The sequence below is a fragment of the Drosophila nasuta genome, chromosome X (assembly GCF_023558535.2).
Source record: "Drosophila nasuta strain 15112-1781.00 chromosome X, ASM2355853v1, whole genome shotgun sequence".
In the NCBI taxonomy this organism is placed as follows: domain Eukaryota; kingdom Metazoa; phylum Arthropoda; class Insecta; order Diptera; family Drosophilidae; genus Drosophila; species Drosophila nasuta.
The window spans coordinates 29,880,328-29,900,420 of NC_083459.1; the positions used below are offsets into that span (position 1 = coordinate 29,880,328).

The following is a 20,093-nucleotide window of genomic DNA, read 5'->3' on the forward strand; positions in this document are numbered from 1 at the left end:
TGCGAACGACAAATGACAGCTGTTTGTTGTTGCTACTTTGCACGTGAGCTGTAGCCGGGTGCACGTAAATCACGCGCCAGCCATCTTGTTTGGCAGTACTGTGGGTAAGCATGATCGCGATCCTCAAACACTCTTGCGCCCAATTAGAATGCCTGAGCTTATCTATGCAGTCAATGGTTGGTTGTCTAGCTGACTGCTTTCTTATCTTGCAAAACTGTCACATACGCACACACGCGCATGCAAGCCGGCAAACTATTTGGTATTCGGTAAGCATATCAGCAGCAGCGCATCTGGCAACGCTGACGCGTGTTGCCCACCCCGGAAAAAAGTTACTGGAAAATCGATATCGCTATCGATTGGCGGCAAATTCAAAGGAAACACTAATCGATTTTATATGAATATGTTGTGGTGTATATAATATGTATGTATTATGTATATGTTGTTTTTGCATCTATTCCACTTTCACAATAGATAATAGATAATAAATTACAACTACAATATATGTTTTAGAAAAATAATAATAATAATATTAATTAACATTTAATAAGCGCAGCACATATGCATTTCATTTCTTTTGTATTCTTTTCTATTTCATATTCCTTTTGTTTGTATTTCTTGTTGTTTGCATCTAGAAAACTTAACAAAAACAATTGAGAAAAAAAAAAAAAAATAGCAATAAGTTCATTATTCAATTATTGCGAGAGAGAAAAATGTAAAACAAATAACAAATTAGTTAAAAAAAAAAGAAAACATAAACTTGTCTCTTTCAATTTGATCTAAAATTTTGTTTATACATATGCGTGTGTGTGTGTGTTTGTGTGAGTGTGTTCGTATTATATTATTGACTAAAATTGTAGATCAACGAATGTCTATTTACTCTCAGTGTATTACAGTGTCTCCATTTACAGGCACGACGAATATTATCATCAACATTATCTTCATCATCTTAATCAGCAAAGAAAATCAAACAATAACAATTAGTCTAGTATACAATATATATATATATATATATATATATGATATATCTGCGGATATATATATATATAAGTACAGCCGCAGCTCTTCTTTCTGCTCTCTCTCTGCGGCCTCTCTAACAACACAAGACAACAACGCTGGCTGGGCTAATTCGACTTTGTCAGCTCAGTGCGATTGGCGGCCACTTCGGCCAGTATTAGAAGATCTGAGGTAGTGGATGTCACATCGTATGCCAAGTTAACAGGAGCAGCAGCAGCTGTTGTTGCTGCAGTTGCACTCACATTTCCAGTTGCATTTCCTGCTCCAACTGTTGTTGGACGTGGCGGCATCAGTTGCGCCTGATTGAAATAGTAGCAACCATTGATGGTCAGCGGCAGAATGGAGGCCACCTCCTGCTCAATGGCGCTGACATCGCGACGTGTGATGCTCTCCTTGCGCGCCTTGCGCTTCTGGCTGCCAACAGCAGCAGCCGCGGCAGCTGAGGATGAGGATGATGAGCCTGTGGGCGATATCATTACCTCAGACTCGGATTTGTTACGCGTTTGCTTGCCGGCAGTTGGAGTTGCTCCGGCGGCAGTTGTTGCTGCTCCAGTTGCTGAGCTGGTGCTGTGCGAGTTGCGTTGCTTTTTGTTGCTGCTGAATTTCTTCTTCTTTTTGGTGCTGCGCTTGCGCTGCAGATAAACATCCAAGCTTAGCGCTGGCAACTCTTTAATCTTCTCTTCCAGATCAAACTCGACACCGACACCAACTCCGGCTCCAGCTCCCAATCCTCTCGCTGCTGCTGCTGCTGCACGAATTGCGCTTGTGGTTGTCACTTCATGCTGTTGTTGCTGACAATCGATGGCAACTGTTGCTGCTGCTGCTGCTGTTGTTGGGGATATTGGAGGCGTGTTGCTGCTATTGGCATCGTTGCTGCCACTCCCATTGCTGCTGCTGCCGCTATTTAAGCGGCACTTGCTCTTGCTCTTCGCTATTGCCGCCAATTGACCCGAATTGATCAGCTCTTGATATATTTTGCCTTTGCACGAACGCGATGATTTGAGTTTTTTACATGGCGAGCCGCGTTCCTCCTCCTCGCTGGAGTTGCTCGCACTGTCAGCGCCACGTTTAACATTATTGTTGTTGTTGTTGCTCTTGTTGCTGGTGGGCATGTGGACGTTAAGAAACTGGGACGTTTCGCTCAGCGCCTGCTGCAGCGCATAATCTTTATCCTGCACATTGAGCAACACACTCAACTCGCCCATCTGCGTCTCGTCAGCGAATTTAAAATAATTACGACGCAGCACTTGCGCCACCTCATTGGGCTCCCAATGCAGTTGCTGCTGCTGCTGTTGTTGTTGTTGCTGTTGATGTTGATGTTGCAACTGTTCGTCGCTTTGATGTGCGGCTGTTGTTGCTGTTGCATTGCTGGGGCGTGTTGCAAGCGTACGCAACGGCGGCGCTGGCAGTTTGTACCATTTAAAATTGGGATTGGCATTGAAGAAAGCGTCCTTGTTCTGCAATCAAAACAAACCAACACATTTATTTATTTACATGTTAAATATTATACCACATAATATAACTAAAAGAAGGTAGTGCTAGATAGTTAACTTATATGTTGTTGATGTCTAAGAATTTGATTATTAGTTTTACATTGAAACAAAAACAACACAAAACTGTGAGAAACGAAGCCAGTTTAAATAAGAGTGAGAGAGCAACAAAGGACGCGGCAAATTTCAAATTTGAATTACAACAGTGTTGCCAGATGTCACCATGCAAGTTCTTCAACAAGCGATCTGGCCACTTTCATACTTAGCAAAGTGCAGCAAACCAAAATGGCGACCGCTCTGCACTAAAATTATGCAAAATAAATGTTTCTCACCTGTTGCGCCAGATCGGTGAAGCACTGCTTCTCCTGTTCGTCTAGTGCCGCCCACCAGTCGCCAAGTATCTTGGTTATAGCACTGTGCATTGAAAAATCAAAATTTATATTTTTGTTTTGTTTCGATAGTTTATCGATAGCTTACCGATTCTCAAGCGACTTGTAACGCTCCTTAACGATGGCGCGATGACGCTTGCAGAATATGAGAAATGCGTTCATGGGGCGACGAGCATGATGCTCGGGGCGCATGATGAGCTGCTCCTGCTCATGTTCTATTGGGTGTTGTTGTTGTGGCATTGCTGTTGTTGTTGTTGTTGTCGTTGGTGTAACAGTGACTACATCGACCTCCACTTGATCTTCTTCATCCTCTTCGTCGACGTTGTTGTTGTTGACTGGTTGACGCTTCTTCTTCATCTTTGCTATGGCAGCATTCAAGTGAAGTTCCCTCTCATCATCCTCCTCCTCTTCATCATCATCATCATCATCGTCGTCGTCGTCGTCATCATCATCATCTTCTTCGCCCAACTCATCGCTGCTGATGTCGTGATGACGATGATTATTACGATGCTGTTGATTGTGGTGTTGATGATGATGTGAACGTGGATGTGGATGATGATGATGCTGGAGCTTGGCATAATTGTGGACATCCTCGATGCGGCGAAAGGCATTTTCTTGGTCCTCAGTGCGTTGTGGCGCTGTTGTTTTTGTTGTCATCATCACTTCAATAAAGGCACCTTTGGTTAATGCTGTTGTTGTTGTTCCTGTTCCTGATTGCACCTGTTGCTCTTTGTTGTTGTTGTTTTTGTTGTTGGTTGACTGGACGTTGAGTTGGATAAAGTGCTGCGGCTCTTTGGTGCTCTTTGAGGTATTTATACAAGTCGTTGTTGACGATGATGATGGCAACCCTGGCACCACCCAATTGACTACAGCTCCCCCCTTGCCAACCTTTTGCTGTTGCTGATTTTGTTGCTGTTGTAGGAAATGCTTGCCCTCAACAACTTCATTTTGTGTGATTTTAAACAGTTTCGCAGTTGTTGTTGTTGTTGGGACAGCACTGTTGATAATATGATTATTGTTGTGGCTTTTGTGCTCGATTGCTGTTGTTGTTGTTGATGCTGGCAGCATTTTAAGGCCACTGTTGTTGTTGTTGTTGCTGCTGTTGTTGTTATAGTTGAAATGCAGAGTTACTGGTGTGCCACCAGCAGCAGCAGCAGCCGCACTTACAGCACTGTAGCTGTTGATCATCTTGATCTCTCTGTCTCACTCTCACACACTGTCACTCTCTTCTATGTCCTGTTTGGTGGTTGCATTGATTCTTGTTGATTTCGTTGGCGACTGCAATAAGAGTAACAACAAAAAAAAAAGTGAGCAATAAAACAATAGCAATGAATTTCACAAATACCAACAGTGCTGCCATTCCAATCCAATTGGGAAATTGCGAATGTCTGGCAACACCGTTGCTCTGAGTTGTTTACAAAATAAAGCAGCGAGAGTGGGTGGCAAACGGCAATATGCGAGCGTTAGAGTGAGATAGATAGAGTGCACAGATGATATTCGCATTCGTTTACGTATGTGTGTGTGTGGTGGAATGTGCGTATGCGCCAACCACTAACAACAACACGTATCAGCTGTGTGACGTTTGAAGCGAATATGCATGCGTATGTGTACGTGTGTTTGCCATTGGCCCGTTAGTCGCAAAACAAAAATAAAACACAATTTGCACACTCTCGCATTATTGTGTATTACGATTGAAAAATGTTTATCAAAATAACAAAAAAAAAAATTAACCCAAGTTTTGATTTTGTTGATTGCAAACAAAACTCTCACTCTCTTGCTATCACAAATATCCATGTATGTATGTATGTATATTTGCATGTATGAACACAGCATATGAAATATATGTATGTATGTATGTGTATACATACATACGTATGTGTTACGTGCACAAACAATTGAAACGTCAGCGGCCACATACATACATACATATGTATGTATGTAATTTTATTTGCAATTGCATAAATCAATTATGTATCAATTAGAAGCAAACACACACTACATAATATTTTGTGGAAACGCACTGTTGTAAATCACACGAATGACGAGAATTGAGAAACGGGGGGAAAACAGCAAAACGGCAACTGCGACGCAGCGCGAAAACAAAAACGAAACGTTTCCAATTGCAAATGCGCGATATTTTGCAACACTATCTCTATGTGTTGTCAACACTGAATGCCAGCTAGCCAATTTATTTACTTATTATTATTTACATACATTATTGCTTGTGCAGTTTACTGTAAACTTTGTTAAAGTTAAAGTTTAACACATGTTAATCAATTAGCAACATTTTGTTTAGCGCTCACTCTTTAATTCTACGACTATTGCACAATATTGCAATTTGCTGACTTTTCTCTTCTTTCTTTTTTTGTTGTCTGCAACCGTTGAAATTCGTATAACAACAAAAATAAAAGCTACTGCGAGCATTCACTGCTGCTGCTAACTGCGCTGCCACTGCGCCTGCTACGTGTACAGAGATGTCGTTTACACGTATGTGCATGCGTGTGTGTGTGCCATGTCTGTGTGTGGGAGAGCGAGAGTGCGAATGCGCGCAGTTCTTTTGTATGTGTGTGTGTGTGTGTGCGGGAGATGCCGTTGCCCGTTTTACGTGTGCGATTACTTTGAACTTGATTGTGTGTGCGCTTGTATTAGTATGCGGGAGACTACGACGACGACGACGTACTGCGCTTAAACGTTGTTTAATCACACACCAGTACTTGCATGTGTGTGTGTGTGTTCATGTACACTGTACACTTGTCTTGGGGCACCATCTCCACCCATCGGCGTTGCCACTTGACGCAATTGCACTGTCAAAAAGTGCAGTCGCTGTCGCTGTCGCCATCTCTGTCGCTGTCGCCATCTCTGTCGCTGCCAGAAGAGCGCGCAGCTGTCAGCTGTTACACCGTCGCTTTTCAGTTGTTGTTGTTGTTGCTGTCGCAGCACACGGTCAAGGCCAAAAGCAACGATGAGAGACAAGTGGAGTGCAGAGGACGATGAGATGGGAGGGGTTGGGGGCTGCACAGTGGCGCCGCCGTCGCAACCTTCAAACACACACAACAAGTTCTCGTTCTAAATTCTCTTCTAGGTTATGTGTCGCTTTTTTTTCGTTTCGTTTTTTTTTTTTACACGACAAATTAATTGGGGTGGGGAGAGACGTTGATGTTGTGTGTGCGGGAGGGGAGTGAACGGAGAAATGGGAGGTGTTGTCTATCTGAGAGTGCAACAATTTATTAGACGTTCTATAACATTTAATGTGATATATTTTCACAGCTTTTTTCAGCTTTATATGAAAACAAAGCAAGAAAGCAGCGCAACGCACACTCACACACACATGCGTACTTATAATAGAGGCAACGTAGGCACACGCACACACACACACACTCATACACCCACAGCACAGAACAGCTGATGACGTTTGTTATTTTGTTCGCGCTGATTATTTTTGCAAATTAAACGGCCAAAGAAAAACAAAAAAAAAACAAAAAAAAAGTACAAAGTGAACGAAAAAAATAAAACGAAATGCAAATGTCGCTTGCAATTATTATTTGGTCAGATTGTTAAATGAAAACTTTCGCTGCGTAATGGCGTATTAATGAAATACAGTTGCAAATTGGGAGTCAATTAAATAATTTACTTTGAATTTCACCAAAGAATTCGTAATCGGTAGGAGAATCGTAATCGAACTCGAGAACACTGCTGCTTGCTTCTTTTTTGCTCTTGTTTTAATTCAATTTCAATGTTGATGATGTCAAATGAGAATGAAAACTGACTGTTTTTGTATTGTGCGGTCGACAACGACAGCGACAGCGACGTCGTCGTCGTCGTCGTTGTTGTCGTCGTTCTGTTTCGTTCAATTGAGCGCAGCAGCAGCAGCGGCAAACAACGAAAACTGTATTCTCCTCTCGCTGTTGCTGTTGTTTTTGTTTTTGCTTTTGCACCTTACATACGTTTGCTGTAGCTGTTTCTGTTTTGCCTTTGCTTGTGTGTTTGTGTTTTTGTGCTCACGACACTTGCTCTCACTCTCTCAAGTTTTTGTTTTTGTTATTATTATGATGTTGTGCTCTTGCACTTGCGTGTGGGGCTCAAACTCAGCTGTTTGCCTCTTTTGTTGTTTTGTTGCGAAAATCGAGTGCAGCTGATTTTCATATGCAAAATGTTTTTCCAAATAAAAGTTTCCCGATCGTTGTCTTTGCGTTTACTTCTGTACATATGTATGTATGTATGTACAATTTGTTTATGTGTGAGTGTGTGAGGTTTTTGACTGGTGAATTGTTTTGTGTTGTTTACCTTTTAGTCTTTCCCCTCTGACATTTTGGCAAATTGAAAGTGGAAGCTTCGTCTATTGCATAATCATTTCAACAGTTTGTATTTTTTGTGTGTTGTTTGTTTGCATTTGCATTGCCCAGCGCGAGCTGCCTACACAAAAGCAAAGCAACGAGTATTATTGTTTTTCAAGGTCACACATACATGCAAACACACGCCACACACACACACACACACACACACACACACACACACACACACACACACACACACACACAGAACGTCCCCAACACCCACCGACCATCATCATCATCATCGCATCGACATCAGTTGAGTTCAATTGTTCTGTCTTTGACGTTCGATGCGCTCTCTTTTGACACTCGTTTTGCGCTCTCTCTCTCTCTCGCTCTCACAAAAACAAAACTTGCCGGGAGCACAACACAAGCATTCAAACTTGCTATCTCACATACATACATATATATGTGTGTGTGTGTTTTGTTGTTTGGGGAGCGCAAAGGCAACGAGAGGATATACCGTTATGCATTTATATATGTGTAATTTTGTGTGTGTGTTTGTGCGTGCTAGTTTTCAGGGTCAGGGAAATTCGATTTTTTCGTTATTGTTGTTTTTGTTGTTAAAAAGACTTTAATTTAAGACAATGACAATGCAATCATTTTTGAAGGGAGCAAAACAGCAACAACAGGCTTGCAAAAAAAAGCGAATGTTAATGAACTGTGTGCACAGTAAGTATAAAAAGTTTGGACGCTAATTAATTAATCAATTAACTGATTTTATTCATTTGAAACTAAATAAAAATGTGATTAGACAGCAAAATGCAGTTGATAAGAGTTAAAAAGGGGGCAGATTATGAATTTAAAAATGCATAAATCATAAAGAAAAAGCTATGCGTCACACCAATACATACATGATGCACTGTACACACACACACATACACATGGGTATTTAAATGAAGGCAGCTGACTTCCGCGCATTATAACCGATAAAGCAGCATATACAAATATGTATGTATGTACATACATATGCAGGCAAACAAATGAAATATATGTATGCATGTGTGTTTTGCTTTTTAAATCTATTTCAAGCAAAACAAAGAGCATACTCGAATGCGAATGATAAGGCGACAACATTTCAACGGGCAAGCGGAAGAGGCGGAGACGCGGTAGAACCGTGTTATCGACTAAGGCTCGATAAGCGCACAAAACTGTTGTTGTTGTTGTTGCTGTTGCTGCTCTGATAACGCTGACGGAGGAGGGATGCTGTTGTTATACAGTACAGCACGATCCTATCTTCTATTGCTCTGAACACTCACTCACCTAGCGTTTCAGCACATCAATGAATGTATCGTGGGGCACACGAATGTTGGCTATCGAGCGCATCTTCTTCTTGCCCTCCGCCTGTTGCTTCAGCAGCTTCATACGACGCGTCACATCACCGCCATACTATATTTATCGTATATCGAAAAAGAGACAGACAGAAAGAGAGAAAGTGTGTTATCGAGAGCAAAACACCTGTTTGCTGTGGTCTGGCAACGCCGCTTACCAGCTTAGCGGTGACATCCTTGCGATAGGCTTTTATCGTTTCACGCGCCAACACTTTGCTGCCCACACAAGCTTGAATCGCAATCTGCACCATTTGTCTGGGTATCAGCTCCTTCAGTTTGTTCACCATTTGTCGTGCCACGCCCAACGCCTTGCTCACGTGGACAATGCGACACAATTCCTCGCAATTTCGTCCATTCAAATGAATATCCAAACGCACCAAATGCGTCAAATGATATCCATGATCTTCGTAGCTAAAACTTGCATAGCCCGAACTCAGCGATTTGAGGCGATCGTGAAAGTCCAAGATAATCTCACTCAAGGGCAGCACATACTGCATCAACATGCGCTGCTCATCGATATTCACACAGCTCTGTTGCACTCCTCTCCGTTCCACACAGAGTCCAATGATCGGACCCACATAATCGCTGGGTGTGATGATCGTGCCCAGGACCAGCGGCTCATGGTACTGCTCAATGCTGTTCGGTTCCGGGAGCAGCGCTGCATTCGAAATGTCCAGCGTATTGCGTCCATGCTGTTTAATCAGTCGGGGATTGCTGAGAACAATGCGATAGGTGACCGAGGGTGCTGTGATGATCGGTTCCACATCGTGTTCCTGCTGCAGACGTTGGCAAAACACCTCGAGATGCAGCAGCCCAAGGAAACCCAAACGCCAGCCTTGTCCCAGAGCCGGACTCGAATCCACGCTCACTGTGACCGCGGAATCGTTGAGCACCGTCTTGTCGATGGCACTGCGCAAGGCAACGTGACGCGATTGATCCACCGGAAAGATGCCGGCAAAGACGATTGGCTGTTGTGGCTTATAGCTGCCGGCGGCGGTGGCAGCTTGATGCTTTAGATGCAACGTGTCGCCAATGATGCTCTCCTTGCTGTTCCGCATGTTGCAGGCCAACAAACCCACCTGGCCAGCGGACAATGTTTCCAATGGACACTCGGCAGGACGTAGCAAGGATAACGTCTTGACATTGTACATCTTCTTGGTAGCCAGCGATTGTATATCCTGACCCGGCTGCAGTTGTCCATTCAGCACATAGATCAGATTGAGTGCTCCACGATATTTGTCAAACCAGCTGTCAAAGATGAGCGCACGAAAGTCGCAATCACGTTGCACTCGCGGATGTGGAATCGTTTCAATGACACGCTGCAGCACCTGCTCGACGCCCGTGCCCAGCTTGGCCGAGACACGCAACACGGAGGCGGGCTCAATGCCGAACAACAGTTGCATATCCTTGGTCACCTGATCGGGATTGGCATGCTTAATGTCGATCTTATTGAGCACTGGCACAATGGCCAGCTGTCGCTGCTTGGCCAGATGATAGTTGGCCACCGTTTGGGCCTGAACGCCATGACAGGCATCCACCAGCAGTATGACACCATCACAGGCTGCCAGCGATCGAGAGACCTAAAAGAAAACTGAACTTCATTTGAGGCGATCATCGACGGAAAGAATTTAACGCACCTCATTCGAGAAGTCCACATGACCGGGAGTATCGATTAGATTCAGCAAATAGGTCGCATTACGATGCTTATAGAATATGGAAGCGGTTTGCGCCTTCACCGTGATACCGCGTTCCCGTTCCACCTGCAGATTGTCGAGCACCTGATTTTGCCCAGCATTGCGCGCTATGGCGCCCGTTAGCTCGAGCAGACGATCCGCTAGCGTGCTTTTGCCGTGATCCACATGCGCAATGATGCTAAAGTTGCGTATACGCTCCACGGGCAGCTCGGACAGTTGACGCTGCACTGCGTCTGGTGACAAGGTCGCTGCATCGGCTGATGATGACCTCATTAACGTTGTGCAGAGCGCACGATAGGCGGCCAAACGTTTCCAGCTGCATTGACCGGTCGCCTGCCTCAATGTCCAGTTTATGCTCTTATACATTTTGGTTTCGCTTTGCTTCCATCATATTTTTCACATTGAAAATACTACCGAAAAGTAAATCAGCCGGCACGTTGTGAATGTTACCGCACCAACATGTGCGCGCAAGTGTGACCGTTGCATACGAAAGCTCGGGCAAATATCGCATGACTATCGGCTTATCGATTGCCGGCAGGTTGGCAGCTCACTCACCGAAAATATATCGTTTTTCAAACAGCTGTTTAGAGGAAAGCCGGTCCCGCTACCATCACTAGCATAATTTCAAAGGCATTTGGTGTTGTGTGAATTGAATTTTGTTAATTTGCAACAAATCTCGTGCGCAAATTGTGCGCAAAAACAATGGTGAAATTAACAAAAGCGCGCAGTAAGGAGCGCACACCGTCACCGAGCAAAGCCAGTGATGATGATGTGCGCAAAGTAAAATCGGCCAAGCTGGCGAAGAAGAAGAAGCAGCAGCATACCGAAAGTCGGCAACGAAGTGAAACGCGCCAACGCAAAGCAACAGCACGCGACAGCTCCACATCCAGCTCCGCTTCCAGCAGCAGCAACAACAGCAGCAGCAGCAGCAGTAGCAGCAACAGCAGCTCCAGCAATAGTAGCAATAGCAGTAGAAGTGGCGCCGGCGGCAGCAGCAGCAAAAACAAAGTCTCGGCCAGCAAGAGACTGAAAACAAGCAAAGACGAATCACCCAAAACACAACAGAAGTCGCCGATAGAAAGCAAGGTGCAAGAGCAGCGCTCCAAATGGGACAGTCCCGAACGCGGTGGCGGCGGCGGCGGCGCCAGTAAAAATACCAAACAGATGCGCAAACGAAGTCGCAGTCGTGAAAGGGAGCGAGATGTGGACAAGGAAAGGGAGCGGGAGCGAGAGCGCGACCGGGAGAGGGACAGGGAACGAGAGCGGCAAAGGGACAGAGAGCGGGAGCGTGACAGGGAGAGGGAACGCGAGCGGGAACGTGATCGGGATAGAGACCGAGATCGTGATCAAATGCGGAGAGGACGCGACCGAGATCGTGAAAGGGAACGCAGCCGGGAACGTCGCCAGCAGCAGCGGCTGCGCAGTCAGGAGCGTCGTGATCGTCCGCGTCGCTCGCCCGAAGCAAGACGGTAAGTTCTATCTACCTAAAAAAAAACATTCTAAACCAAACTTGATTTATGCTGAACACAGACGCAGTCGCAGCCGTAGTCGCAGTCCGCGAGATCGCTCCTACAGAGGTGGCGGTGGAAGAGGAGGAGGTGGAGGACGTCGCCAGCAGCAGCAACAGCAGCGCAATAATCGCGATGAGGAACACTTTGAGTGGGGCAAACCAAGCAACGACAAGGACAACAAAAAGTCCAATGATGATGAGAACAACGACGAGCCCGTCGTCGACAAAGAGAAACCCAACTTTGGACTGAGCGGCGCCCTCACCGAGGACACCAATAAAGTGAATGGTATTGTGGTGAAGTATTCGGAGCCACCCGAGGCACGCAAACCAAAGCGACGCTGGCGCTTGTATCCGTTCAAAGGTGAAACCGCGTTGCCCACGCTCCACATACATCGACAGAGTTGCTTTTTGGTTGGACGCGATCGCAAAGTTGTCGATCTTGCTGTGGATCATCCGAGTTGTTCCAAGCAGCATGCAGCGCTTCAATATCGTCTGGTGCCGTTCGAACGTGACGATGGCAGCCAGGGGAAACGTGTGCGTTTGTATCTCATCGATTTGGAGTCGGCGAATGGGACGTTTTTGAATAACAAGAAGATCGATGGGCGCAAATATTACGAACTGATGGAGAAGGATGTGATCAAGTTTGGTTTCAGTTCCCGTGAATATGTGCTGTTGCACGAGAACAGCAAGGAGGATCAAGAGGATGATGATGTGCATATCAAAGAGGAGCCATTGGATGAGCAGCAGCAGCCGCAAACCAACACAAACGATGCACAGCAATGAAAGAGAGAGAGAGAGAGAGAGAACGAGCGAGCTCTCACTCTCGCTTCCAACGCTTGACCAACATTTATCAGAATAATTATAATAATACTATGTAGTTTGTTAACTTTAAGTTCAAAATGTATAATACAACACACACACACACACAAGAAGTACTTTATATAGCCATAATTGCAGCGCAACACAATTGCTTTTGTGCGCCAAACTGCCAACAACGAATTCAATTTTGTATCTTTTCTTTTTTTTTCTTGAACTTAAACGTAAGCTTAAGCATTTTGTGAGAAACTGTTGTGTGCTTCTTTCCCTAAATCATTTTTAATTTATGCAGAGCTGTTATGAAAAATTAATCATACAATTTGTAAACATACTGCAAAAATTTGTGTAAACTTTCACTGAATTTGCTTTGCAAATTAGTGTGAAATTCGAAATACGATTTATTTATGTAATTTCTTCTGAAATTAAATCTTAATTTGAATGTCAAAAGTAATGCAACTTACTTGTTAATGCTACAATAAATTCATGAATGAAATATGATGGCCTCTATATCGAGGCGTACTTAAAAAAAAGATTAATATATACAAGTTTTTTGTTTCTTTTCTTATGAATTTCGGAAAAACTTTGTTTACAAACTATTCTTTGACTTGTCAATATTTTTCAAGAAATTCTTACAGAAATAAGATACAAATAACAAACTTTTATGCAGTATAAGAAAACAAATATAGCTTAACAATTAACAAGCTATACCACTGAGATTATACATAGAAAGAAATGTAAAGTAGTTAAATAAGTTTTCTATTTTCTACCTTTTTGTTTGCATACTGAAATTGAATTCGAGCAAATGTAATCAAAAGCAGCTACATTTGATTTTGTATAAAACGTAAATTGTTTAACTTCATTCAAGTGTTGAATAGAATTTGCTTTGCTCTGGCCCCGGGCAATGTCGTCTTCCAATTCCAAAAATTAACCTGACATTGAACCAGCGAGTCGAGTAACGTGCTTCACCATCACACTTTCGCTGACCAAGCATCGATCTCGTGTCAACATTCTCGCATTCTAACTGACGTCTTCAGTCAGTTCACAATGCATTGCAGTCGCATTATCATCATTACAATTTTCTTCTTCGTCTACTTCGGTAGTTGCAACCCGTTGCCCGCTCGCCCCATGTTGCAGCGTCGTCAGGTGGTGCAGCCCACTTGGCTGTTGCATCCCTCCCAGTTGGCCACGGGTCAGGCGGCCTTAGTGCGAGTGACGCCACAGAATCTCAAGGAGGCGGCAGCAATTCGCAGCTCCATTCAGAAGGCGGTCAAAGACGGCAGCTACGTGGTGGCCGCAGATCCCAAGCAGGTGTGTAGTGAACGTCTTACTATGTGCTGAATACCTGAATTTCCTGCTGAACTTTTCATTAGAAATTTCCGAAGTTGCTAAAGAAAACCTCGCTTATCGATCCTTCTTGTACTAAACTATTTGTAATAATTTTTCTGCCTGCCTTTAGAGCTTACTTTCCGCTAGTATGCTGAATTAACCATTTCCCATTCCATAGACTTCTGAGCAACTAAACCATACCGAACGTTTCCTTAATCCTTTCACTAGAGTGCTGAATTCGATAGTCGCCTTTTTTCGACTTTTCAATACCTGAACCTTTTTTGGATCTTTTACATAATCTTTTCTCTAGTATGCTGAATTCTCTAGTTACTCATTCCATAAAGTTTTCAGTAGCTGAACCTCTTAATATTTTCAGAGTAGTGAATTCGCTAGTAACCCATTCCATAGAGTTCTCAGTACCTTCCCGAACTTTTACTTAATCTTTTCACCAGTATGCTGAATTCGTTAGTTACCCATTCCATAGACTTTTCAGTACCTTTCCTTAATATTTTCACTAGATGAGTGAATTCGCTAGTTACCATAAACATTCCATAAACTTTTCAGTACCTCAACCTTTTCGACCATTTCCATTATCTCTTCACTAGAGTAGTGAATTCGCTAGTGAACCTCTTAATATTTTCAGAGTAGTGAATTCGCTAGTAACCCATTCCATAGACTTTTCAGTACCTTCCCGAACTTTTACTTAATCTTTTCACCAGTATGCTGAATTCGTTAGTTACCCATTCCATAGACTTTTCAGTACCTTTCCTGAATATTTTCAATAGAGTATTGAATTCGCTAGTTACCCATTCTATAGACTTTTCAATACCTTTCCGAACTTTTACTTAATCTTTTCACCAGTATGCTGAATTCATTAGTTATCAATTTTATAGACCTTTCCTTAATATTTTCACTAGAGTAGTGAATTCGCTAGTTACCATAAACATTTCAGTACCTCAACCTTTACGACCATTTCCTTTATCTCTTCACAAGAGTGCTGAATTCGCTAGTTACCCATTTCATAGACTTTTCAGTACTTCAACCTTTCCCATTCCTTTACTTGAATCTTTTCAGTACCAAATTGCGCTTTCGCAGCTGGGCTACAACACTGGCATGCTTGGAGCAAGTCCAGGGATGCCAATGTTTCCACCGATTCCAGCGTTTCCAGCGATGCCCATGATGCCGGCGTTCACGATGCCAAATGCCAGTTGGTGGCAGCAACCGCGTTTATTTTCCACCTAATCTCGCAAAGTTTATTATACTTCAGTTGTAACACATATACATATATATAATATATAAGAAAATATATAGTAGTTGTAAATGTCGCGTAGCGATTTGCATCTCAGCGATCGAATAGATGTGGAAACTTGAGTAATTTACGCATCTTGAGAAACTGCAAAAAAAAGTGTACGAATTTTGTTTTTTTTTATATTTATTTCGGTTCTCTTTGTAAATTAACTGGATTTTCACTTGGTTTTTATTTAAAAAAAAAAAAAAAATATTGTTTTTTATATAATAATAATAGTCAATAATCAATATGTATGTAGTAATAATGAAGTATATACTATGTAGCATATGAAATTAACTATCAAAAACAATGCCAACAATGCTAATTTTTGTTTGTTTTGTTTGTCATGAAATTTGTTATACTCTTTAAGCGATATATTTCGATATATAAATCGATGCAATCGCTGTACAAAATTCTTTAAACATTACGTTATCTAGCTCTAAACAAAAATGCTCTAAAATACACGTACATATCATATCATATACATATATCATGTGTGTTTGTGTTTTTGTGTATGGCGCATCAATAGGGTATACAATAGTCATGTTTTAACTAGAACTAGGCATTTGGTATACATATATCTAGATCTTTATATATATATATATATATATATAATTATATAGTTATTACATTTAGGATGCGCAAAAAACATTTTCTTCGTGTGCGGCTTTATAAGTTTTTGTTCCCGTTGCAATGAAAACCGACAAATAGCAAATATCATTTCGAAAAAACATTAAACAAACTAAAAAATAAACAGAAAATGCTATCAACGGCATGCCGTAGTTATTGTTATATCCTTGCAGATAGTGCTAACAGATCTTAAGTGAATGATATTGTGGTCCAAAATTTTGAATCAAAAGATTTGCTCAAAACTTTCTAAGGCATAAGAGGAAACGTGTAATATTATTATTATAAATAAAAATGATGACATTTTGCAGTAATTCTATGCAATCACTTTTTTTTATTGTGGTAAATCTTTTTGTATTTGCATAATTAAAAACTGTGCGAAATTTAACGATGATAACTTCACAGACAGCTGAGTTCGCATAGGTGAGATAATAAGTTGGATAGATATTTTCAACCAATTTTGTACAAGATATGTTTGGAAATGAAAGTACAGTAGGTGCCTATACGATATGGTAAAAGAAAGCTAGCAGATAAGTACCAGCTTATAAACTAGAAAGAGGTGTTATACAAATAAAAAAAAGTGCTATAACTGTTATACAGAGAGTCAACGATTAAACTACCTGCAAGGCTTTCTATCTATCAGACTGATGGATGTGTTTCTTGGGCATAATAAACGAACAAGTTTAGCGCGTTTACACATTTACAGTTTGTTTGTTTTTTTTTTGCAGTTACAGTTTTGACAGTATTACATACATATAGTACAATAGATATTAATGGTTCACAATTAGCTTAAATTCATATAAATATTTTTTTTTTGTTTTGTTTTTCGTATTTTGTATATATAAGAAAAAGGCTTTAAATTCTATATTTTTTGTTATTTGTTTTCATTTTCAGTTGTTTTGTTTTTTTTTTTTTTTTTTGGTTTGGTTTTTTTACTTTATAGATAAGGCGTCTTTCAGATTCGTTAAGCTTGCTTGAGAGAGAGAGAGAGAGGGAAAAAGGGGAAAGGCAGGGTTGGGTATACTCAAGAAGAAGAAAGTTGGTTCAAGGAAAGCTTGTCTTGGAATGCATAAGTTTCGTAGGCAATGGTGATACAATTTACGATTTAAATGGCCAGCAGGTATTTTTTTTTTATACACAAATTTGGGGCACAGACTACATTATGTACTATGTTAGTTAGTTAGTTTTTTTTCTTTTTGGTTGTATTTGGTATCATTCTTGTCACTAAATGCTAAACACAACATTGTGGCTAGTCTCATGGTTGCTTTGTATTTTTTTTTTGGGCTATTTTATGTATTCTCAAGATGAAGCACGATTATTTTTTGCTGTTGTTGCTGATGACACAATCATAATAATACACACCAAGTACGTACTATCGTAGAAACTATCGTATATACTATCGAATGCTTAACAGAAGTGAACAATCAAAAAGAAATGAAAAAACTCAAGCACAACAAGCACAACGTACACAACGGGCAGCAGCATTCAATAAGAGTAGATCATCAAAACATTTTCATTTCATTTTTATCAGTCTGTCCCCAATCGATCTGTATTATCATTATTATTATATTTTGTGGTTTTATAGAATCCCCAGATTGTCGTTGTTGTTATTGTTTTGCTGACTGACTGAACTTGGAACTACTAATTTGAACTACATACAAAAAAAAAAACTCTAGTTAAGACGCTGGCATACAAAGTAATGTACTAAATATGCGTATAGATATATTTTTATCTAACCTCATCGATATCCTCACCCTCCGATGAGCTGCGTATGGTATTATACTGAGAGTTGCGACTCCGTAGCATACGCAGAAAGCTGCCCACAGCGAAGATGGTGCGGCGATGTCGATGGAATATACCCTGATATAAGGCCTCTCGTAATGTTTTCCGATCCTCAACGTCCACCGATGACGTCAATGATGTTTGATGCGGCAAGCGTGCTGCGAATAAAACCACAATTAATTAACGTTTTTCATAATCATGCAAAACACAACAAAAAACAAATGTAATTAAATAAATAAACGTTTGCGATAAGACGATCACAAGCACACACCAAAAACAAAAAAAAAAGAGAACAAAAAGCAAAACGATCTGCCGGCTTTTTTTTTTGCTCCGATCTTCCCTCAAAAAGTAACCCAACCCTCTAAGCAAACCTTTATTACTTCCTTCTGGAAAATTGTCATGTGGCCGGGTTGTTCGATCGTTATTTATAGCAAATGGCAATTCAATGCTTTGTTTGTGACACTTGAGACCCCAACAAGATCAACACTGTTTATTATTAAGGTAAACAACGCAGCTCACATGATAAAAAAGAAAATAGCCTGATACCAAATAATATAATCAATGCCATGTCGAAATTATCTGTTTAGAAACTCTTACAATATCTTGTTATATATTATTATTTTCATTAAAATTCTACATTCACACTTTTTAACACATTTTCTGATTAATCAAACTTTTGTTCTGTTGTTGAAAGATTGTTCTACTAAATACAAAACTTTCAAATTGCATTTGCTCTTAGTGATTGAATCAAAATGAGTAATTTAAATAAAACTAAGGCACTTTGAAAGTTTGTATTTAATAGAACATCTTTCAATGAATCATTTTAAAGGCTGCGTGTGCTCCACAATTGCTGAACATTTTGTGGAATTTCCGGTAATTGTTGCAGCTGATAGTTTTTCGTAATTAAAACAGCCAAAACAACGGAAATTCTAAATTTAAACCAATTTAATATGCTCTTATATCCACAAATTCACGATGCTGCGTCATTTTATGATGCTTTTTTGAAATATTTTCCAATTGTCTGCTCAAAAATTGAAGACTATAAAAATTGTATTTTAAAGTGAGTTAATTTTCATTAACATTCCATGGTGATATTTATAATGTTGAATTCAAACGTTTAGCAATAAAAATTTAACAAACTCTGTTCAATTTCAAAATGTTTCTTTAAATTTTTCGAACTAAAGTACTGGTTAAGAAATGCTTTAACATCACAATAAAAAAAAGAGTTCATAAATTGAAATTTTCTACACATCGATTGCGAATCCTAATTTTTCACTTAACCAACTTTCAACTTTTCAAAATTGTCGTTTTAAAATCAAATTTCACTGTTTACTTTTTAAACTTACAACTTTTCTAAAGCGTTCTTTCAAGTTAAGAGGACTATAAACATTAGATCTAAAGTACTGGTTAAGAAACGCTTTAACATCACAATAAAAAAAGAGTTCATAAATTAAAATTTTCTACACATCGATCGCGAATCCTAATTTTTCACTTAACCAACTTTCAACTTTTCAAATTTCACTGTTCACTTTTTAAACTTTCAACTTTTCTAAAGCGTTCTTTCAAACTAAAACTTCACTGTTAACATACATAATGTTAACACTTTAACAGAGCACTGTTAAGTGGCCTTACCTGCAATTGGTGACTTTGGCGACTTGAGCGAGTATTCATCCAAGTTTTTGCCGCCAAGATCGAGTTTGAGCACCTTTTTGGTCAGCTGCTGTGTGGCCGCTTCCATGTTGCTTGTCTTCTCGATTTTAATGTCCACATTGCGTTGGCTAACGGCGCTTTTTGAAGTTGCTGTTGCTCCTGCTGCTGCTGCTGTGGCTGCAACTGTTGCTGCTGCTGCTGTTGTTATTGTTGTCGTTTTGGCGGCATCGCTTGCATCGGACATGTTGTTGTTGTTGTTATTGCTGTTGGTGCTGCTGCTGGTATCAATATGATTGCTGCTGTTGTCGTCGTCGTCGTCGTGGTTGTTGTTATTATTATTATTTAGATTAGAGGTCGCTGCTTGTGAACCGCTGGCACTTGCTGCCGTTAATGCGGCAATTTCAACGTTGCTGCTGCTCGTCGTCGTCGTCGTCGTCGTTGTTGGCGACGTCTCTGCTGGCGTCGACGTCGCTGCTGTTGCGTCGTCGTTGCTGCCTATTGTTGTTGTTCTTGTTGCTGTTGTTGTTGGTGTTGTAATTGGCACGTCGGCAGCAGCCGCAACCATTGTTCAACGCGCAACGCCAAATACGCAATACGTTGGCTCAAAAGCCGTTTTATATTTTCTGTGTTCTAGCCGTTATTAGCTGCTGCTGCCGCGTTGCTTAAGTTGTTCTCGCTCTCGTTGTTGCTGTTGTTGTTGTTGTTATGGTTGTTTGTCCGACGTTTGCATATAAAACCGATTTCCGATGACGCGCGCAAATCGCTTTGTTCGAATTGTTGTTTTTCTTTTGCTCTTTTTTGTTTGTTTGCCTTGCTCTGCTTTTCTTTTATTTTCGTTTTCGTTT

The 20,093-nt window shown here is 41.0% G+C and overlaps 4 protein-coding genes across 10 annotated transcripts; 2 read left to right on the top strand and 2 right to left on the bottom strand.

Moving 5' to 3' along the window:
- Positions 1-533: 533 nt before the first annotated feature.
- On the bottom strand, positions 534-10,725 carry LOC132796558 (translation factor waclaw, mitochondrial-like). 6 transcript variants are annotated; one of them, XM_060807769.1, is made up of 4 exons: positions 8,488-8,609; positions 2,982-4,171; positions 2,837-2,918; positions 534-2,471 (listed from the first exon to the last, which is right to left on the bottom strand). In XM_060807769.1, the coding sequence occupies exons 2-4, from the start codon at positions 4,079-4,081 to the stop codon at positions 1,122-1,124; spliced, it is 2,532 nt and encodes an 843-aa protein (XP_060663752.1). In that variant the 5' UTR covers positions 4,082-4,171; positions 8,488-8,609; the 3' UTR covers positions 534-1,121. The 6 variants fall into 6 exon arrangements, with proteins under 6 accessions (XP_060663752.1, XP_060663751.1, XP_060663753.1 ...); XM_060807768.1 differs by lacking the exon at positions 8,488-8,609 and adding an exon at positions 6,525-6,654; XM_060807770.1 differs by lacking the exon at positions 8,488-8,609 and adding an exon at positions 5,197-5,293.
- A 119-nt stretch (positions 10,726-10,844) lies between these two features.
- LOC132796565 (smad nuclear interacting protein 1) lies at positions 10,845-13,044 on the top strand. The gene is made up of 2 exons (XM_060807784.1): positions 10,845-11,718; positions 11,780-13,044. The coding sequence occupies exons 1-2, from the start codon at positions 10,952-10,954 to the stop codon at positions 12,540-12,542; spliced, it is 1,530 nt and encodes a 509-aa protein (XP_060663767.1). The 5' UTR covers positions 10,845-10,951; the 3' UTR covers positions 12,543-13,044.
- Positions 13,045-13,218: 174 nt separating this feature from the next.
- Positions 13,219-15,168, top strand: LOC132796573 (uncharacterized). The gene is made up of 2 exons (XM_060807792.1): positions 13,219-13,883; positions 14,976-15,168. The coding sequence occupies exons 1-2, from the start codon at positions 13,620-13,622 to the stop codon at positions 15,141-15,143; spliced, it is 432 nt and encodes a 143-aa protein (XP_060663775.1). The 5' UTR covers positions 13,219-13,619; the 3' UTR covers positions 15,144-15,168.
- On the bottom strand, positions 15,162-19,833 carry LOC132796569 (putative uncharacterized protein DDB_G0267840). 2 transcript variants are annotated; one of them, XM_060807789.1, is made up of 3 exons: positions 19,231-19,833; positions 17,554-17,756; positions 15,162-15,294 (listed from the first exon to the last, which is right to left on the bottom strand). In XM_060807789.1, the coding sequence occupies exons 1-3, from the start codon at positions 19,811-19,813 to the stop codon at positions 15,244-15,246; spliced, it is 837 nt and encodes a 278-aa protein (XP_060663772.1). In that variant the 5' UTR covers positions 19,814-19,833; the 3' UTR covers positions 15,162-15,243. The 2 variants fall into 2 exon arrangements, with proteins under 2 accessions (XP_060663772.1, XP_060663771.1); XM_060807788.1 differs by lacking the exon at positions 15,162-15,294 and adding an exon at positions 17,060-17,467.
- Positions 19,834-20,093: the final 260 nt, after the last annotated feature.